This window comes from Bubalus kerabau, chromosome 4 (assembly GCF_029407905.1).
Source record: "Bubalus kerabau isolate K-KA32 ecotype Philippines breed swamp buffalo chromosome 4, PCC_UOA_SB_1v2, whole genome shotgun sequence".
In the NCBI taxonomy this organism is placed as follows: domain Eukaryota; kingdom Metazoa; phylum Chordata; class Mammalia; order Artiodactyla; family Bovidae; genus Bubalus; species Bubalus kerabau.
In genome coordinates this window covers 20,850,659-20,871,440 of record NC_073627.1, presented here as the reverse complement: position 1 = coordinate 20,871,440, position 20,782 = coordinate 20,850,659, and the positions used below count along the sequence as shown (strand labels likewise).

At 48.7% G+C, this 20,782-nt stretch overlaps 1 protein-coding gene across 3 annotated transcripts; it reads left to right on the top strand.

Moving 5' to 3' along the window:
* Nucleotides 1–818: 818 nt before the first annotated feature.
* Nucleotides 819–6,955, top strand: ARL4D (ADP ribosylation factor like GTPase 4D). 3 transcript variants are annotated; one of them, XM_055579895.1, is made up of 2 exons: nt 819–928; nt 5,677–6,955. In XM_055579895.1, exon 2 carries the CDS (start codon nt 5,772–5,774, stop codon nt 6,372–6,374), a length of 603 nt encoding a protein of 200 aa, XP_055435870.1. In that variant the 5' UTR covers nt 819–928; nt 5,677–5,771; the 3' UTR covers nt 6,375–6,955. The 3 variants fall into 3 exon arrangements, with proteins under 3 accessions (XP_055435870.1, XP_055435868.1, XP_055435871.1); XM_055579893.1 differs by lacking the exon at nt 819–928 and adding an exon at nt 4,949–5,106; XM_055579896.1 differs by lacking the exon at nt 819–928 and adding an exon at nt 5,125–5,143.
* The last annotated feature ends 13,827 nt before the right edge of the window (nt 6,956–20,782 follow it).

The window sequence follows — 20,782 nt, the reverse complement described above, 5'->3', positions numbered from 1 at the left end:
ACCTTCTCCGCCCTCCCGTGTCCTCCCGCCTCTGCCTTCCCAGCACCAGCTATTAGGCCCTCAGGAAAAGCATAAGAAATGTCACTGAAATCAGATTTCCTGCTCAGAAAATGTTCATTTACATCTGATCTTACCTCCACAAAAACAACTTGAAAAGGGTGGCTTTTCCATTTTCTCTGTACATTCAAGCTGTAGTGAAGGTACTGTCTGAAAGGAAGACTCCAGGGAAATTCCCTTGTGGTTAGTTTAGTGGTTAAGACTCCAAGCTTTCACTGCCAAGGCAAGGGTTCAATACCTGGTAGCAGATCTAAGATCCCACGAGCTGGGTGGCGTGGCAAGAAAAAGAAATAAACAGAAAGACCCCAGAAGGAAGGAAAGGAACCTGTCCAACTTCCCTCTACCCACTTTGCTTCAGGTTTAGGCAGTGACAGACTCATCCACCAGGGGGCAGCATCTGCTCCTTTTCTGCCCTGGCCTGGGTTCTGGGACTCGGTTTTGGATAAGCTGCCTCTGAATGGGCCCCTGGTAGGAGAAAAGGGTCTTCAATGGCCCCCTTCCTCTCAGTTTTTCTTTTTTCTTTTCACACTTATTCTAAGTAGTAGGTTGTGTTTTCCCCATTTTATTCTTGTTTTTTTTTGGCCATGGAATCTCTTTTCTCCAGCCAGGGATGTAACCGTGCTCTGTGCAGTGGAAAACACAGTTGTAACCAATGGACATGCAGGAAATTCCCGCTTTGTTTTATTCTTGAGGAAGAAAAGCTGGGATTTGAAATACGTGTCTTTGTGATTCCCTGGCAGAAGCCACTCTTGGACCTCATCTCCCCTCCCATCCCTCCTCCTGCAGACTCCTCTCCTCCCTTCACTTGTGCACTCAGCAGGTCCTCGGTTGGGATGCAGTGGAGACAAGGATGTCCTCAGCTGCTTCCTAGGTGAGCCTCACCCATCCTGTACCCTCCCCTACTCCAAAGCCTGAGCCGTCCTGCGGAAAGGGACCTGGAATCTCTAAGCCCCTCATTACATGCTGAGGAAATCAAGCCTCCTAGGGGAAAGTGGTTTTCTAAGTCAGCCTACTTGTCAGGACAGGAGTCATGATGACTCTCAGCCCAGGGTTCAGACCACCAGGCCTTGAGGGGGGCCCTATCCAGTGTCATCCCTTGCATGGCCTGTTTTTCTCCTCTAAGAAATCCCTTTTCCCCAAGGCCTGAGGGTTCAGTATTACCCAGACCTTGCCTAGAAGTACAGGGTTTTTAGGTGTCCCTCCCAACCCTCAAGGTGTCAGGGACCCCAGACCAGGAAACTCCCAGCTAAGGCTGGGTGCTTAGTTCCCACACTCAGGGCATCCCTTGAGTATATTTAGTCCATCTATCATATAGTCATGAATTATGGAGGATTTCCTGATTGCCTACTGTGTGGCAGGCACAGTGCTGGGCACTGCGGAGCTGCGGCTGAGAAGAACCAGCTTCTGGGCTCAGCGCTTGGTCTGGTGGGGAGACAGCTCTGAGGAAGACCCTCCACTCAGCAGCTGGAATCTAACCAGGTCAGGGAGCCAATGGGAGGAGGCAGGTAGGTCCCAGCTAGTCTGTCCTTCTGTCTGGAATGCTTCCTTGCCTCTTGTCCATTCAATCTTGCCTCTGATGTCACCATTGGAGAGGCCTTCATGAGCACCCTCCTCCTCCATGTAAAGTAGCTCTCCCCCCAGTCATTCTCCAGCACATTTCCCTGTTTTATTTTCCTCGATGGCTTATGTCACTATCTGAAATGAGCCTCTTTAGTCATTATCTGTCTCTCCTTACTCCTCATCGTAATGTCACTCTATGAGAGCATGTCCTTATCCATTTCACTGAGGCCTTCAGACTGACAGGTACTCCATCCATGAATGCTCAAAGTAAGAATGTTCTTGAGCACTGTGAATCCTCCAATGTACTAGGACCTGGGCTGTGATCTTGTGGTGAGAAAGGGCTGCAGAAATGAGGCTGCCGGTATCAAAAATGGTGACTAATGGAGGAAGGCTCCCTGGGCCCCAGGCTGGTTGTGGAAATGGGAACTGGAGTTGCCATTTTAAAGGAGACTGGACTGGTATAGGCCCACAGATAGGTACTGAGCCCAGTCTGAGCCCAGGACTGAGCCCTTTCCTTCACCCCCACCTTGCCCCACCTCCTCCTTCCCATTTGTTCATCAACACCTTTCTGGGCAAAGGCAAAGGATGAAGGGTGGGGTGAGATTTCCAGTTTCAACTCCCTTATCAGATAATCAGGTTATAATTTCCCTCTTGTGTGTGAGGCCCAGGAGATGTAGGAGAAATGTCAAAGAAGTTTCAAAGGTTGTGGAAGAAACACAAAACAATGTGTCTGTTTTCAGTTTCCATACATTCTCTGTTTCTCTTTGTATTTTTGGTTTCACAGCCATTTTATCCAAGCCAAGTTTGGCCAGTTTTTAGCTGAGCGACACTGGACAAGTTACTTCACCTTTCTGTGGTTTGCTGTCCTCTTTTTAGAGTAACTCTACTTACGACATGGTATGAGTTGTATATTTAAGAAGGAATATTGGGGATTCCCTGGTTGTCCAGTGGTTAGGACTCTGCACTTTCACTGCTGAGAGTGAGGGTTCTAGCCCTCCCTGGTAATAGAATTAAGTTCTTGCAAGCTTCGAGGCCAAAACTAAAAAAATTTTTTTAAAGAAAGAAAAGAATAAAAGGAAAAGTGTGCAAAGTTCCTTGACCACAGCTTAGCATACAGTGGCTACTTAAATAGGCCAGTTGTTCCCAACCTCCTGGTCTGTGCTGTCTTCCCCTCTGCTCAGTTCCTTTCCTATTCCTTAGCTCCTGCTGCATCCTGCAAGCCCCCAACATGGGGGGTGTAAAAGCTAATTACTTAAGGTCTTAATCTCTTAAGGGATTTGGGGAAGCTCCCTGAATCGTTAAGGAAAACCAGGTGGCTGGTTTGTAGCAGGAAGGGGAAGAGGAGGTGGCAAGGCAGGCTGGTGCTAAACAGATGGGAGCTAGTAGGTAGGAAGGGCTAAGCCCTCCTGTCTGGCAATGGCTTCCCTCTCCTTTTCTTTTTCTTTCTTCTTCTTTTTTTGATATTTATGTATTTTGCTTCATCAGCTTTTAGTTGTGGCATACAAACTCTAAGTCTCGAGATGTGGGATCTAGTTCCTTGACCAGGGATCAAACTGGGGCACCCTGTATTGGGAGGGCAGAGTCTTAGCCACTGGACCACCAGGGAAGTCCCCATCCTCCTCTTTTCTAATCACCCTTACAGACAGTTTTCTAAAAAGTTAATATTGTGATGCATAATAAATGCAGGAATCCGGCTTCCTTGTAAAAATGGAATAGTATAGTTAAAATTTGCTTCTCCTTTGATCCCCTTCTCCATGTTCAGTTTTACCTTTCTCCCTGCAGGTAATCAGTTAGCCTTTGGTCACACTGCCCCTTTGTGACATCTCCTCTTCAGTGCTGCCCAGATTAAATCAGGCTATAGTGACTGGGGAGATGCCACGCAGTGCTGTCCACCTCCCAACCAGTCCTACACAGGACTCATTAATTTCTGGAAACCTTTCCAGGAGCTTCTAGTTGACACTTTCCCTCCTCTGAAGTCCTACACATGCTTATCTCATGCTTTACAAAGTCCCACTGCTCCCTGTCAGTGACCAGTCTTGTCTCCCTCACTAGAGTATAAGCCCTCTGAAGCCAGGCATTTGTGGTCTGCACATCCGCTATGTCTTCGTAGTTTCTTTGGCTCGTGCGGCACAAACAGTATGAATGAAGTCAGCAAACACCCTATGAAGTGAAGAATTTTGCCTTTATCAACTTGAACAAGGTAGGGTCTGCTATGGCAGGCACTCTGACCAGAAACTGGGGGAATTCTGCTAATAATCTCCCTGACTAGAGAGACTGAATAGGTAAGTGGTTGAGGGGCCAAGGCATTGGATTCAGACATGTCCTTGCTCAGCCATTTACTAGCTATGTGTGATGTTAGACAGACTTTCTAGGTGGCCCAGTGGTAAAGAATCTGCTTGCCAATGCAGAAGACTTGAGACAAGGGTTCCATCCCTGGGTTGAGAAGATCTCCTGGAGAAGGAAATGGCAACCCACTCCAGTATTCTTGTCTGGAAAATTCCATAGACAGAGAAGCCTGGAGGGCCACAGTCCATGGGGTGGCAAAGAGTTGGACTTGACTGAGCACACACGACATTAAACAAGTCATTGAGCCCTTCAGAGCTTTCTTCACCTGTGTAGTGAGACCACACCAGTCCCTACCTCCTGGGCTGTTATGGAGATCAGTAGGGGTAATAGGTCGGAGAAGGCAATGGCACCCCACTCCAGTACTCCTGCCAGGAAAATTCCATGGACGGAGGAGCCTGGTAGGCTGCAGTCCATGGGGTCGCTGAGGGTCAGACACGACTGAGCGACTTCATTTTCACTTTTCACTTTCATGCATTGGAGAAGGAAATGGCAACCCACTCCAGTGTTCTTGCCTGGAGAATCCCAGGGACGGGGAAGCCTGGTGGGCTGCAGTCTATGGGGTCACACAGAGTCGGACACGACTAAAGTGACTTAGCAGCAGCAGCAGGGGTAATAGGTTTAGGCGATTTTATGGGATTCCAGGTTCACACAGGTTAGAACATTGAATTAGAAAAGATATAGGAGGAAGACTTGTCAACGTCTCTCAAGTAAACCCTGGCAGAGGAAGCGCACACGTGGGCTGAATATCTCTGCCTGTGTGAGGGGCATGTGGGGGTATTGAGAATATTATGCTCTTCACCTCTCCTCCCTAGCCAAACGCTGCCACGCCCCTTCCACCTTCCATCCCAGGTTAATCCCGAGTTTAATTCCAAATACAGGCAATGGTAGAGAACATCAAATAAAACGGTCACCAATTGATCAGAGTTGCATCACAGTGGGGACCGGGTTGCAATCCGTGGATCTCCACGCTCCGCCCCACCTCGCTGCCGCAGGGCCGCTGATTGGCCCATGCCATGTGACGTCACACGCGGGTTTTAAGGCCGAGTGCCCCTGTCAGCTCCGCAGTGCCCGCGCGCTGGAGACCGGCGTGGATACTAGCGGGGCTGGCCTGGAGGGGAGCGGGGAGAGCGCGGCTGACGGGAGGTAAAGGCGCTGCTCAGGCCGATCCGAAGCGGTCTGGGTACGGGAACGGGGGAGCTGAAGTCGGCGATCGGAGGAAGGCGGGCAGCGGAGGGTCGCGCGGCAGTGGGGAAGGGGTCTCAGTGTAAGGAGGGGCGTGTCAACCGTGGGGTTGTGGAAGGCGAGTGGGAGTGGGCCTTTCTCTCCGATTTCAGCACCCGCACCCTGATTCTTAATTTCGGGCCACTGCCCCCCAGATACAGGTTCCCCCGAGGAATCTCTCCTGGGGAGCTGGGGTTGCGGTGCCTGCTGCCACACCACAAGCGCGGAAGCTGACTGTCCCCCTATCCAGGCCTCTCTCTCCAACCTCAGTGTCCTAGGGGTTTCTCTCGGTCTCATCGCCCCTGTCATGGCCCCCGGGGGACGGGGGAGAGCCTCTGTTATACCTGCAGCTGCTTAAAAAAAAAAAAGAAAAGAAAACAAATTTTTAAAAAGTGGGCTGCTGATTTAGGACGTGATCAAGAAGTTGCAAATTTCATGTTTGTTATTAAACATCGATCCTCCTCTTTTCTCCAATGACCTTTCCCTGTTCAGATAACCCAGCTGTGATCCCCAAAGCGTGCAATTTCAAGGTGGTCTCCCCGCCTCTTCTGTGAGCCCCAAGACCTGCATCTTAGCTAGAGTTCAACATGGGGAACCACTTGACTGAGATGGCGCCCACCACCTCCTTCTTGCCCCACTTCCAGGCCCTGCATGTTGTGGTCATTGGGCTGGACTCAGCTGGAAAGACCTCCCTTCTTTACCGCCTTAAGTTCAAAGAGTTTGTACAGAGCATCCCCACCAAAGGCTTCAACACAGAGAAGATCCGGGTGCCCCTGGGGGGGTCCCGTGGCATCACCTTCCAAGTGTGGGACGTCGGGGGGCAGGAGAAGCTTCGACCGCTGTGGCGATCCTACACACGCCGGACAGATGGCCTGGTGTTTGTGGTGGATGCTGCTGAGGCTGAGCGGCTGGAGGAGGCCAAGGTGGAGCTCCACCGAATCAGCCGAGCCTCGGACAACCAGGGTGTGCCTGTGCTGGTCCTGGCCAACAAGCAAGATCAGCCCGGGGCACTGAGCGCCGCCGAGGTGGAGAAGAGGCTGGCGGTCCGGGAGCTGGCTACTGCCACACTCACCCACGTGCAGGGCTGCAGTGCTGTAGATGGGCTGGGCCTGCAGCCAGGCCTGGAGCGCCTGTATGAGATGATCCTCAAGAGAAAGAAGGCTGCCCGGGCAGGCAAGAAGCGACGGTGACCTGAGGCTGCCCCTCCTCACCAGTAGGGGTCTGCACACTTGGACAGCCAGGCGGAGCCTGTGGCCCCTCACTCAGCCCCAGGGTGCAGGACCTGTCCACCTCAATGGAGGACCAAGAAGCACAACAGGGGTCCTGTTTGGGGGCAGCACGGGGGCAGGTGACAGAAGATGGAATGTGTTCTCACATCTCTCCCTCATCCTCACTTCTGGGGAAGTGGAGGCTGCAGGACTGTGGAGGCTTAAATGTAAACTGACTCTACCTCGACCCTGTTTCCTGTTTTTCTTCTCTGGCTTTTTGATTAGACGTGTTTGGGGGCAAAGGAAAGTTGCTTGGAGGATGCATTTGGAATAATGAGAACTAGCTCTTGGCTCCCCCCACCCCAACTGAGGGATGCTTTTCTAGGGGTGCCAGTCATAACTGTCTATATTTTTGTGTTTGTATGAAAGTGCCAAGAATCCCTCCATCCCCCCTTTGTAGACTTAATGACCATTTTTATAAGCCATGTATGTCCTCTGTATAATTATTAACTATTTTTTAGCATTTGCCTATAAGTTATTAAAGACTGATGATGTTGTAGCTCTAACCTTGGTTTGGCATTTTCCTTTCTTTACCTTGCCTCAGGGATAGTCCCAAGATTTCCAGATGGGCAGGCAGGGGTGGGGAGGAGGGACTTATCTTGAAGCTGAATTTGCAAAGCAAGCCTTTTTCTAAAAAATTAGATTGTGTGTTCATGGGGCAGCTGGTGGGGATTAGAGAGAGTTGAAGTAACTCCATGTTATCGCCTGCTCTATGGATAGAAGAGCCTGGTGTGCTACAGTCCATGGGGTTGCAAAGAGTCAGATACAACACACATACACACATATCACATTGCTTGATCTCTGCCGGGTTTTTTGGGGTCCCTTCTTTCTCCCTTTCTTCCCTCATCCTCTGGCTCTTACTCACTCTTGATACTAACTGGTCCTTGCAGACATTAAAAAAAAAATTATCATTTTTGGCTGTGCCGGGTTTTTGTTGCTGTGTGCGGGCTTTCTCTAGTTATAGTGAGTGGGGGCTACTCTTCATTGACGTGCGCAGGCTTCTCATTGCTGTGGCTTCTCTTGTTGTGGAGCATAGGCTCTAGGGTGCGTGGGCTCAGTAGTTGTGGTGCATGGGCTTAGTTGCCCCAAGGCATGTGGAATCTTCCCAGACCAGCTATTGAACCTGTGTCCCCTGCATTGGCAAGTGGGTTCTTTACCACTGGACCATCAAGGAAGTCCCCTTTCGGATTTAACTTCAAGTTTTGCCGGTGCGAGCTGCTCCTACGTTCTTGCCCTTGGGGCCACCTCTTAGGTCTGTATAGGTAAGTCCTCAAAGGGCCTTCTGTCCCACCCCCAGCACTCAAGTGTTTAGTCTGATTTCCTCCTCCAACCCAGCACACACCTTGGGGGGTGTGGTGAGAATGGAAAGTAATTTCCTCCTGGCCTGAAGCCAGCTCCATGTGCTCGATCCTGCTGACTGCAGCTCACTGGCAGCAATGGCAGTGACTGGTGCTAGGGAGGCCTGGGCTGGATTGAGCCAGCCTGGCACCTGTGACTAAGCCCTGAGTTGTCCAGCTCTGGGAATGGTAGCTATTCCCACGAGAGGGGAAGTCTAGTAGCTGTTTGAGCCAGGTGGGAGTGAGGACTGCTGGATATCTGTGTAGGCCACCAATGTTAGCAATGATGGAAAGAATAAAATGCTGATGTCGTGAGCACCTGCTCAGACTCTTAGGGCCACCCAATCCTCATCAGCAGGAGGGCCAGCTGTGTCTGAGGACAATTAAATCCTCCTAATCTGAGTGGGAGTCGTAAGTAAAAACCAAACACCATTAATTCTTTCCAATCCCCTAGTCCTGCTCCCACCCTTTGTGCAAACAAGGGCTCCCAAGAGCCAGTTCAGAGTCCTGGCTCCAGAATCAGATGAAAGGACCTGGGGATGGAGGGGAGGTGCTGGCAACTCCATCCTGGGGGAGCTTTCCTAAGGAACTCCTTTCTGCCTAGCCATTTGGCAGAAGCGGAATTTCGCTGAGTTGGGGCCAGTTCAGATTAGCTACACTTATGCACAGTCCCTCCCCCAGCCCTCAAGTTGCCTGGCAGGATGGGGTTGGGTGTGCATCCATCCGGAAGGGTGCCCAAGTCTGCGTCAGCACTGGGGCCTGCTGGGCAGAGCTGCCGGACTGGTTCTGCTGGGGACACGTGCTACCTGGCCCTTGTCCACACGCACCTGTGATTCATCTGTCCCAGGCCTCGGGGCAGAGTCCTCTCCTGCAGCCCAAGAGCAGGCTGGGGAGGCCCTGGCTGGAAGGACCCTAAGCTCTTGCTGGGAGATCTTTCTTCCCATTCCACCCCAATTCTCTCTTCTGTCTTAAAATCTCCAAGGACCTGTTCTCTCCATTTTTGGTCGCCTGGGGGACTGAGGTCTCTGGATTTGGGGGACTATGTTAAAAAACCTGCCTGCCAATGCAGGAGACATAAGAGACAAGGGTTCTGTCCCAGGGTCGGGAAGATGTCCTGGAGGAGGAAATGGTAACCCACTCCAGTATTCCTGCCTGGAGAATCCCAGGGACAGAGGAGCCTGGCAGGCTACAGTCTATGGGGTTGCAAAGAATTGGACACGACTGAATGACTTAGAAGCATGCAACATAACTTGGAGGTGCTCCCCCATCCCTAGCAGAGAGGCCTCTGTGGTGCCAGCTCTACGGCCCTGCCAACCATCCTTCCTCCCCATCTTATTCTATTGTCTTCTGCTCCTCTCCTCCCACCACCGCCCCACCACGCTCCAGCCCTGGGGAGGGGTCATGGTCCACAGGAGACCTGTGAATGTCCTAGCTCTTCCCCACAGCCCTGTGCCCTGACCACCTGGGGGGTGGAGGAAGAGGATACTGGCGGCAAGTGACAGTGAAATGGAGAAGCCAGTGGCTCTGAAAGGGTTGTAGGGAGAGGGCAGCACTGGGGTATTCTGATTAGAAAGTTACATTCTGGCTGGGTGGGATCCAGAGCTTTGAAATAATCCTCCTGCCTTAGTCCATCAAAGGGACAGAGAGGTGGGAGGGAGGTGATCACCTCAGGGATTCTGTGTGTCGAACTCTGGGCCAGCTGGCTTGGGATGGGAGTGGATCAGGATGGAGGGTAGGTTGTAGTCTCTTTGTCTCAGCTTCTTTATTAAGCTTCATTTTTAAAGAGAATTATTTATTCATTTATTTTTGGCTGTGCTGGGTCTTTCTTGCTGTGCTCGGGCTTCCTCTCGTCGCAGCAAGCAGGGGCTGCTCTCTAGTTGCAGTATGCAGGCTTCTCATTGCAGTGGTTTCTCTTGTGGAGCATGGGCTCTAGGGTGTGCGGGCTTCACTAATTGTGGCGCATGGGCTTAGTTGCTCAGAGGCATGTGGAATCTTCCCCGACTAGGGATTGAACTTGAGTCCCCTGCCTTGGCAGGTGGATTCCCAACCACTGGAGTACCAGGGAAGTCCAGGAGAATTTCTTTGAGTCCCTGAATAGGTACTGAGGTAGAGGCTCCCTCAGGGCTGAGGATGTCCAGGGGCCAGGAGTGGTGGTCAGGGACTGACTGCCTGTGATGTGAAATTGAAGGAAACCAGTGGACCCAGCATTGGGGCTCCCTTCTGGGCTGCAACCCCCTTCCCCAACCACCTCTTCTTGCACAGTTTGGATGGTAAAATCCAGGTGGAGGGCATTTTCCCTGGGTGCCCTGTGCTTCCCCATAGCCCTCATAAGTGCAAAGATGGCAGTGGTCTCTCACCTTCCCATTCCCCACTCCAGTCCCCCCATGCCGCGTGTGCTCAAGGCAAAGAAAAAGTAGCAAATAAGAGGGGCTTCCCTGGTTAGGACTCTGTGCTTCCACTGCAGAGGGCATGGGTTCGATCCCTGGTCTGGGAACTAAGAAAGACCCTGCATGCTGCTTGGCGAGACCAAAACAAGGAAAGGAAAAAAAGTAGCAAAAAGGGAGGAAAGAATTCCTTAAGCGGGCAGTGACTTGCCAGAGGATAAAGCTACTTAGTGGTGTGTCCAGATCCTTCCTCCCAGGCTGGCTCTTTGGATTCCCTCGGCAGACAACAGGAGATAGGAGACAGGGAGCAAGTCCAGGACCTCAGAGTTCTTTCCCTCCCTCCCTGCCTTGATTAGATTAGGGGCCAGTTTCCGCTCCCCCACTCCCCTTCCTGAAGAGTGGGGACTTTATCTTCAAAGCCCAGAAGAGCTCTGGCCTCAAAACTGGCCAGAAGTCCCCACCCTCCTTTCACATTGACCATGCATCATGCCAAGTCTTTCTGGAGATAGACACCACCATGGCCTGGGGAGCACTGAGTTCCACTGAAGAACTAGGAGCACACAGGACAGCCTGTTCTCTAACACGGACCTTTTCTGATCGGAGGCCAGGGAAGGGGAGGGAGCAAGGGCAGTAGGGAAGGCCCAGGCCAGCACTGGGCTATAAGGGATGGGCAGTCTGTATCTAGCCACCCATCATTTCCAAGGCCATCTGTAGGACCTGGCTTGGAGTTTGCAGATGGGTGTCATGGAACCCCTTCTCCAAGCTAAGACAGAGGAAGGTGTTTGTTCATCCCTCCTTCCTTTAAAAGATGTTTTTTTTTGCTCTTCCCTGCCTCACTTGATTACCAAAATTATAGGTCTTTGTTATGAAAGAAACTTAGAAAATGGAACACCCCATCGTCTAAACTTCAGAGCTAGCTAAACATTTTGAACAGGTTTTATGTAAAATCTTTCATATATATATATATATATATGACACATATGGGATTATCTCAGGCATATTGTTGTACAGGTTATATCTTGGGCATAATTCAGTGTCAGGACATATGGATTTTTCTCATTCTTTTTGATGACTACATGAGATTCCATTGTATGAATGGACCTTCATTTACGAATTAAATCCACAGTGTGTCCCCAGCAATGAACTTCCTTGTATCTATTTCTTTGTACTCTTGGAGATTTCCTGTAAGATGATTCCTAGAAGTAGAACTGCTGTGTCAAAGGGTACACTTATTTCAAATTTTTCTAGATAGTGACCAAGTATGTGTATGTGCCTTTAGAGAGTGTTTTGAGTGTGTGTGTTGGAGAATTTAAACCAGCCTCCTCACCCTCCATCCTCAGATTTTAAGGCCTCTTTAAGCTGAGGGGTGTGTGTGTGTGTGTGAGAGAGAGCGGGTGGGAGGGGGGGAGGAGGGATGGGGGTTGGGGGTGGGGGATTAGGGGTGGGGGGTGTTGGGGATTGGGGAGTGGGAGGGGTGGAAGCGGATAGACTTTACAGTGCTCTTGCTTTGTGGGAGATAAGAAATACCATCGCCAGCGAAGGTAGAGGATTTGCAGGCCCGAGGATTGAGCTCCACCCAGGAATGCCTGGCTGATGATGGAGGTGGGCAGATGGTGAGGACACCCTAAGCACCCAGCTCCTCACAGGCGGCAGGCAGAGTGGGCGAAACAGTTCCTGAAATAAATCCCTGGGACTTGGCCCAGGGAGGGAGTGAGGCTGAGATAGGAGCGCATGCTCTGAAGGGAGTGTGAACAGATTTGAGCTTAAAGGAGGGCAGCTGGGGCCCGGGACCTACCCCCCGCCCCGCGCCCCCACCCACTAACCTATAGGGCCCCCCACCAGCCGCTATAACTCATGGGATCCCGGAACCGGAACCGGAAGCCAAAGTGTGAAGCATCAGATCTCTCGGCTACCCTGAACTGTTGGGGACTCCATCTCTATTTAGTTTATTCAGGTCTCTGCGCTAATCCGGGTCTCTGCCCCTCCTGGATAGAGCGGTGTGATGGTGAAGGGGGAGAGGAAGGAGGATTTATCTCTTTAGCACCTCCCATCCCCCTCGTAATAAATCTGGTGAAAAGATTGGTGGAGTAGGGTGGGGCTGACAGCTGGCTTTTAAAGATTGCTGAAAGTGAGGTTTTGTGCTTTTGATTGTGTTTGTTTTTATAAGATCATGCCCTGCTTTCCATTCCAGATGCTGACTCTTATCCCTCAGGAGAGAGAAGGCAGAAGTGCTTGCTCATTCCCTGGAACTCTCCCAGTGTAATGGGGGAGGAACAGAGCCACCAGTCAGATCAGACAGCATCTCAGAAAGTAACCCACAAAGCAAGGCTTCTGTGACCTTGACCAAGTCATTTCTTGTCCCCTGACCTCAGTTTACCCATCTGTAAAAGGAGGGGGTTGAATACATAATTATCTTTTCTGGTTTTCTTTCTCTGGTCCTCAGTAGGAGGTGGGCATGGGGAACTCCTTAATGATCTTTCTGTCTTCCTCTTATCTTTTGTTGAAATGACCTTGTTTTGTTTTTAAGTTTGTTTACTGTCTGCCTTCATCTCCAGGTTGTACAGGACAGCCTTCATCCATTTTGCACACCAATCTATCCCCAGGACAGTGGCAGGCACACTCGTAAGTGTGGTGGATGATCATCTTGTATCTGTGGAATTCGGGGTGTCCACCCAAGGGTTGGAGGGTTGGGGTGTCACCTCAGTGAAGAATCTATTTTAGTCTATAGATGCTAATAACATTCAGGAAAGACACTATCAAATAAGGTTAGGGAGTTTATCTGGGAGGGTTTCCTGGAGGAGGTGAGGAAAAGAAGCAGATATAGAACTGGAATTAAGTATTCTGATTAAGTAAGAGAGGAGGACCATGGGATTGGAAGTACTTTCTTGGTCCTACCTACTGCTCGGGAGGCAAGACCTGAGGTTGAGGTTTAACAGACAGTTTCGCTCCTCTCTTCCCAGTAATTAGTTACCTGGCCTGGGACACTGCCTAGAATCTGTTCACCACTCCCCTATCCCAGCTCCTCCCAAGTTCACCCCAGGATGGTCAAACTGTATCTAGATCCCATTATCTGCCTCAGCACTCCAGAGGAGCCCAGTGTAGGGCAGGGGATAGGGAAGGGACTCGCAAGTTCTAGACTTGTGATACCCAATATGGCAGCCACCAGCCATATGTGGCCACTGAGCAGGGGAAATGTAACTGATCTGAGACCTATAAATATGAAACATACAACAGATTTTGAAGCCTTAGTATGAAAAAAGAATTTATATATCTCATACTTTTTTATATAGATATGTTGAGTTTTTGAATATATTGAGTTAAAATGCTTCATTAAAATTAGTTTCATCTGCTTCATTTTACCTTTAAAAAATGTGGCTCCCAGAAATTCTTAAATTACATATGTTGTTCATATTCAATTTCTTTTAAAAATATTGTTATTATTTAAAATTTGTATATTTATTTGATGGTGTTGGGTCTTATTTGCAGCATTCAAACTTCTTAGTTGTGGCGTGTGGAATCTAGTTCCATGATCAAGAATCGACCCTGTGCCCCCTGCAGTGGAAGTTCTGAGTCATAACCACTGGACCATCAGGGAATTCCTTCAATTTAATTGAAAACACCTTATCAAACTATGATTCTCACTGATTCAAACCTGATTACTTTGAAGGTGATTTTATAGCTTCAATCAGGGTGTGTTCATGCTATAAACCATCTCTTTAACTGTTTGTTTGCTGATGAGCCCAGTTAACTAGAATCCACAGAAAATTCCTAACCTGATTTTACTCAATAGCTTTTGACCTTTCATCATACTGCTGAGATAGTAGCAACAGTGTTGATAGACTGAAGTTTCATCATCTTCCCATCACTTGCTCCTTCCTCAGCCCAGCCCTCTCCCAACCCCTGAAAGGTGCTGGAGCAGAAAGAGAGCTCAGGCAGGAGCTACTGAAGGGGAAGATGCCAGCTGGGGGATCTGGATTATCTGCTCCTGAGTTTGCACAAACATTAGTGGGTGGCCCGAATGTGTGTGTATGTGTAGTGGGAGAGGTCAGTTCTACAATAAAACCCTCCACCCACTTGGCTCCCCCGCCCACCGCTCCCCCCACCCCAGGCCCGAGAGCATCAATCCAATCAATCACTCATTCTTTCAAAAAATCGCCTATAATATCTTAAGGTTTAGCTTTATTGTGCACAGACACACCTTCCTTGGCACTGGAGCTAAAGGTATAACCTGTACTCAGAGACGCTCTAGATCCTCGATGTAGAGCCTGAGACAGGGATTCAGAGGCACAAGGTTTATTGAGGGCAAAGTCTCAGGAGAAGAGGAGAGAGGGAAGCAGGATAGGGCAGGAGACGGGCTCAGCAAAAGCCCCTTCTTACAGCTGGAGTCTGATTTGGACTTCACTCAGTAGGGAAGCTCTGGATGGAGCCTGGAACCACAGAGAGGAGCCCCCTGAGACAGGGAAGCTGGTCTTTGGTACCCTTCCCCCATCCCATCAGTCAGTTAATAGGCTGCTGGTTGCTCAGGTCTCCAGAGAAGAGGCCACCACAAATTGTTGGAGTCATTGGAACCAACACTTACAGCCAGTAGAGGGGCCTGGGCGGGGCATCAAGGCATCCACTCAGGGTGTGGACTGAAAGGAGAAGTCGCTGACCTGGGCACGCCAGAGCCCTGATTGCTGCCTGTGTTTGGCAATCCTGTCCTCTTTCTACTCTCCCTCTGGGTCTCAACCTCAGCCCTTATCTGCCCTCTTCCCACCTTGTTTCTCCCTTTGTCTGTTTCTTGGTCCCTCCCTACCCCCAACATCCTTGGTTCCTGCCTCTGAGCTGCCCTTTCTCTTCTGAAACTCAGCATGAAATGCTGAGTTTCTTTGAAAGCCTCCAGGAAGTTGGGGTACTGGGTTGCCCATGTTGACCTCTTTCCTTGTCAGTGGGTCAGTTGAACCGCACTGTTCCCTTAGAAAACTTTGGGGTCCCAGGGAACATTTGACTCAAATCCCTTTTGTTGCGTGCTTCCTTTCCTAGGTGTATCCATCCCCACCTCCTCTCTTGGAACAAGGACACTTTAGGAGAAATTCATTCTCAAGGCTTGACTCCTACTTAAACATCACAGGATACATTCTCTGGAAGGAAAGGGTGGAATCTGGGCTGGCTTCCTTAGAAACTTCAGCACTGGAAAGACACCTCCTTTCCTTGTTGCCTCTTAAATTCAAACAGAGACTGGGAGAAAGGAAGAGATGATTTTTTCTGGTCAGAGGCTGGGGGATGGATGGACTGACCTCTGAACCTCCCTTTTTTCTGGCACAGCCCTGTTTGTAGAGATGCCAGAATTCTGATCAAAAAAGCAAGGGAGACAAAAAGAAAGTATTCTCTGGGGGCATTTGGTTGCATTTTCATATACCAAATCACACAGAGGGATGCAGTGTCATGCGCTCCATAACCCTCCTGTCTCTAGCATGTGGATTTCCTGTGGTTTGTCACACACATGCATGCAGACACACACACACACACACACACCCCTCTTGTTGAAACCAGGACTGCTGGTTACAGGGAAGGGAGTGAGGAAGCAGCTGCGGACAGATGTGGGTGGCCACATACTTCTCCCTCTGGGACGTGACACTTCCGCTACACCTCCACGGTTTCATCTGAACCTCACCCTAGACCGGGCCCTGTGTGTCTGGGTGGGCAGGAGGGATGGAGGAGATGGGCAGGCCCTCTGCCAACAAGGAAAACATTCTTAACAGGCCCTTGAACTCTCAGCAAATCAATTCTTCCAAGGACCAAATCTGGAGGAAACTCAGCTTATAGAACAGCAGCGGAGGGACTTCCCTGGAGGTCCAGTGGTTAAGACTCTGAGCTTTCACTGCAGGGGGCATGGGAGCTAAGATCCTGCATGTTGTGAGGCTCGGCCAAAAAGAAAAGGAAAAAAGAACAGCAGGGGATTAGGCCCTAGATTGCTGGGTGAATTTCAGTGACAGTTGATAGATGGAAGCACCCAGGAGGAGTTTGGGGGAACATTCATCTTTCCTACTGTATTGACAGAAGGCAGAGTGTGGGGCCAGGATAAAGCATCAGGTCAGGATTGGGGAAAGTGACCCTGGCAGTCCAAAGCATTTGGCATCTCTGAATCAGAGGAAGGGACTGCCTGACCGGACGTGTCACCCCCATTAGGCTGGGGCTGAGGCTGTAATTGCGGTAATTCGTTAATGAATGCAATTTGCAGCTGGCTTCTCTCCCTGTGACAGGCCTCAATTAGAGCTGCCAGAGGGAGCTGAAATGGGAGGGGGAGCTGGGATGTTGTTTCCAACTGCTTCTCCTGGTCCCCTCTCAGCTCGTGGTCCCACCCTGAAACAAGAGGGACTTTTTTTTTTTTAAAGAAGAGATCCTTTAGGGTGATTCATTAACCCCTTGTCTCTACGTATTAAAAAGCAGAGACATCACTTTGCTGAAAAAGGTCTGTATAGTCAAAGCTATGGTTTTCCCAGTAGTCTTGTATGGATGTGAGTTGGACCATAAAGAAGGCTGAATGATGAATTCTGATGCTTTTGAATTGTGGTATTGGCGAAGACTCTTGAGAGTCCCTTGGACTGCAAGAAGATGAAGCCAGTTAATCCTAAAGGAAATCAACCCTGAATATTCATTGGTAGGACTGATGCTGAAGCTGAAGTTCCAGTACTTTGGCCACCTAATTCGAAGAGCGCACTCACTGAAAAAGACCCTGATGCTGGGAAAGATTGAAGGCAAAAGGAGAACGGGGTGGCAGAGATGAGATGCTTAGATAGTATCACCGACTTAATGGACATGAATTTGAGCAAACTCATGTCCATTGAGTCTGTATGCCATCCAACCATCTCATCCTCTGTTTCCCCTGCCTTCAATCTTTCCCAGCATCAGGGTCTTTTCCAAAGAGTTGGCTCTTCACATCAGGTGGAAAGTATTGCACCAGGTGCTGAGGGATTTGAAAATAAATGTGACATGGAAACTCTCCTCTGGGAGACAGTGGAGGACAGAGGAAACTGGTATGCTATAGTCCATGGGGTTGCAAAATTGGACACGATTGAACAGTTGTCCCCCAACGCCCAAACTTATCCCCAGAGATATAATTTCAGAACAAGTGGTGCTAGGTGGAGAGAGAGAAAGATATAAAATGAAAGATACCTTCCTTTAGGCTGGTATGATATGGATTTTAAAACTCAATTTTGGGATTTGCCTGGTGGTCCAGTCATTAAGACTTCACCTTCTGATGCAGGAGGTGCGGGTTTGATTCCTGTTCAGGGAGTTAAGATCCAGCATGTCTCACAGCCAAAAAAACAAAACATAAAACAGAAGCAATATTGTAACAGATTCCATGAGGACTTTAAAAAATGGTCCACTTCAAAAAAGAAATCTTAAAACAAAATCCCCTCAATTTTAATTTAGCTTAGTATTTCCTCATTTATTTTAGAGCTTCTAAAAGTCCTATAGGAAGGAAGACTTTTGAGCCAAAATGCTTATATCTGTCTTATAGTCCCCTGTGCCTCTCATCTAAGAAAGGGGGAAAAAAAAATACAAGGTAGGATAATGGAAAGGAGAGAGGAAAAATCAACTTCCCATAGATACATAATTTTAATTTCAAAAGACTGATAAAGACACTAGAGAACATTCAGTCCAATGGTTTTCAAACTGTTTGAAAAACTAACAGCAATGTTCCTTCCAACAAAATCTAACAAAGAAACTCAATGTGCAAAAAAATGTCATGACTGACCTGGTGAGAGTAGAAGTGGGGGCTCTGAGCCCCCTGAACCGTCCTGTACCCTGAGTCCTGCCTCCCCTACTTCCTGCCTCTGTGACCTCCTGATGGTATCTGTAAGGATCACCGTTCAGTTACGGTGACCAGCATCCTGGATCTGTCCTGTTTTACATCAAAACTCCCAAATCCCGAGAAATCTCTCAAACCAGGGCAAACAGAGACAACTGGTTACTTTACCTTCAGTGGAGCATAGTTAGGAAAGCACATTACAATCCCTTTGATATAACAATGAATATACAGAGGCAAAGAGAGGGGACATGGTTTGAAGTCCTGTGATTAGATTCCCCATGCCCAGGTGTGGCCTGTATACTAGGGTGTAAATTTTGCCCCTCTGTCTTGTATCCCTGTGAGAGGTACAATTATCCCCTTCCAAATTTTTCTCCTCCATCAGAGCCTTTCTTGTGAAGGCTTCCCTGATTCCTCTGGAAAGAATTATTATGTCTTCTCTTCTAATTCTTCTTTTAGAGCATTTAATCTTGAGTCTCCCACTTGGATTGGGAGATTCTTGGTTCCATGTCACCTTTATTTTCATATCCCTCAGCACCTAGTGCAATACTTTCCACCTGATGCGAAGAGCTGACTCTTTGGAAAAGACCCTAATGCTGGGAAAGATTGAAGGCAGGGGACAACAGAGGATGAGATGGTTGGATGGCATCACAGACTCGATGGACATGAATTTGAGCAAATTCTGGGAGCTGGTAAAGGACAGGGAAGCCTGGCGTGCTGCAGTCAGAAATGACTCAGCAACAACAACGGCACCTAGTGAAGTGTCTGGAATAGAGCAGGCATTCAAAAGATGTGTTTAGATAGATGGATGGATGGATGGACAGACAGATGGATTTGGAGGATAGATGGATGGGAAGATTGATAGATGGGATGGATGGGTGGATAGAAAGATGGATAGGTAGAAGTCTGGGTGCCATGTTGAAGGCTTTGGAATGGAACAATTGGGCAAGTTCTAAGCAAGTTCCTCTTGGATCAATTTCCCTAATATGGCCATTTTGTTTGAATTTGACTTTTGGATTATCTAATAAACCCATATTCAGATACAGGGACTGAAGAAGCTTCCCAACCCAATTAAGACTCATTTAAACTGATCATTTTTTTTTTTTTTTATTACTTGTGTCATTGCTTTCCTGTACGAAAAGTTACGATTTAACTACACAAACACAATATTTGGTGAAAATATCTCAAATAGGCAGCTAATGGCAGTGACGAAGAGTATCTGAAAATAAACAGTTTAAAAATATCAGCGAAGGGAGAGTGTAGGAGGCAGGGAGTGAGGGTGAGCAGTTGGTGAATATAGAGAGCAAGATGATCAGGACTCAAAGACTGGAATCGGATAGGAGGAATGTATATGAGGTGTGGAACGTCTCAATTAGTATCAAGAGACGATAGGATAAAAAAAGAGATAATAGGACTGAAAGTTTTGAAAGAAAGAGGGGAATGATGTTGATTGTATTCTGAAGTAAAACATTGTATGTTAAGTCGTTTCAATCGTGTCTGACTCTTTTCGATCCTATGGATTGTAGCCCACCAGATTCCTATGTCCATGTGATTCTCTGGAGTGGATTGCCATGCCCTCCTCCAGGGGATCTTCCTGAGCCAGGGATCGAACCCTCGTCTATTATGTCTCCTGCATTGGCAGGCGGGTTCCTTATCACTAGCGCCACCTGGGAAGCAAAACATTATACTAAATGATTCTTCATGATTCTGGACCTACTGTTCTTTAACTGCAATTTAGTGAGCATCCATTCCGACCCACATGTCAGGCCAAGCACTTTCACTTACATTATCTCAGCCCATCTTGCCTGGGGGCAGGAAGATGGAGTCTGTACACTCTCAGATGTGCAAATTCTTCTCCAACGATCTCATCCACACCCAGAATTTTAATCACAGCAGGTATGCATCAGCTCTTAAGTGTTCATCTCTAGCCCCACACTTTACCTCCACCCCATGCTGAATATGGATGTCTGCAAGAGAGATCTTGCTAAACTCAAGAGACTCCATGTTGAACTTGTCTGTTTCCAGCCCAAATTTTCTCCTCTGCTCAGATTCCCCAACTCTATTCAAGGCACACTCATCTGATTCACTCAACACCCAAGACAGGACCTGGGCATCATCATCTTCTCCCTCCCCTGACCCACAACTTCCCTTGCTGGTCACCATGTCCAGTAAGTCTAATTCCTAGATACTGTTCAGATCTGTGTCTTCCTCTTCCTGCCCTCAGAATCATCCTAAATTCAGGTCCTCATCATTTCTCACTGGGCTACAACCCTAGCTTCCTTGGTGGTCTCTTATTTGCCCATCTTTTTTTTTTTTTCTTTATTATTATTATTTTTTTAAAATGTGGACTATTTAAAAAAGTCTTTATTGAATTTGTTACAATACTGCTTCTGTTTTATTTTTTGATTTTTTGGCTCTGAAGCATGTGGAATCTTAGCTTCCTGACCAGGGATCAAACCCGCACCCCCTGCATTGGAAGGTGAAGTCTTAACCACTGAACCCCCAGAGAAGTCCCTTACTTCCCCCTCTTGAACCCTGGGAATCTCTTCCCCACTTGGTTGCCAGACTCATTTTTCCAAAATGCAAATCAGATCAGTTACCTCCTCCTGTTAGTTAAGCCTTTTGATGAAAGCCCAGCTGGGTCCAAACTCCTTAACATCTGCGACAAAGGCACTCCTCCTTTCAGCTTTCCTCTGCTTAGCCCCTCACTGGGCTGCTCCAGATCATGGCCAATGCCAGCAGGGTTCTCTCTGTGTCAGCACCAGGCCTTTGCACAGGCTGTTCTGCTGCTCAGACATGCCTCTCCTCCCATGATCA

What these genes read in the sequence shown, in the direction of transcription:
- ARL4D (XM_055579895.1), top strand. Translation starts at nt 5,772, where the DNA reads ATGGGGAACCACTTGACTGAGATGGCGCCCACCACCTCCTTCTTGCCC.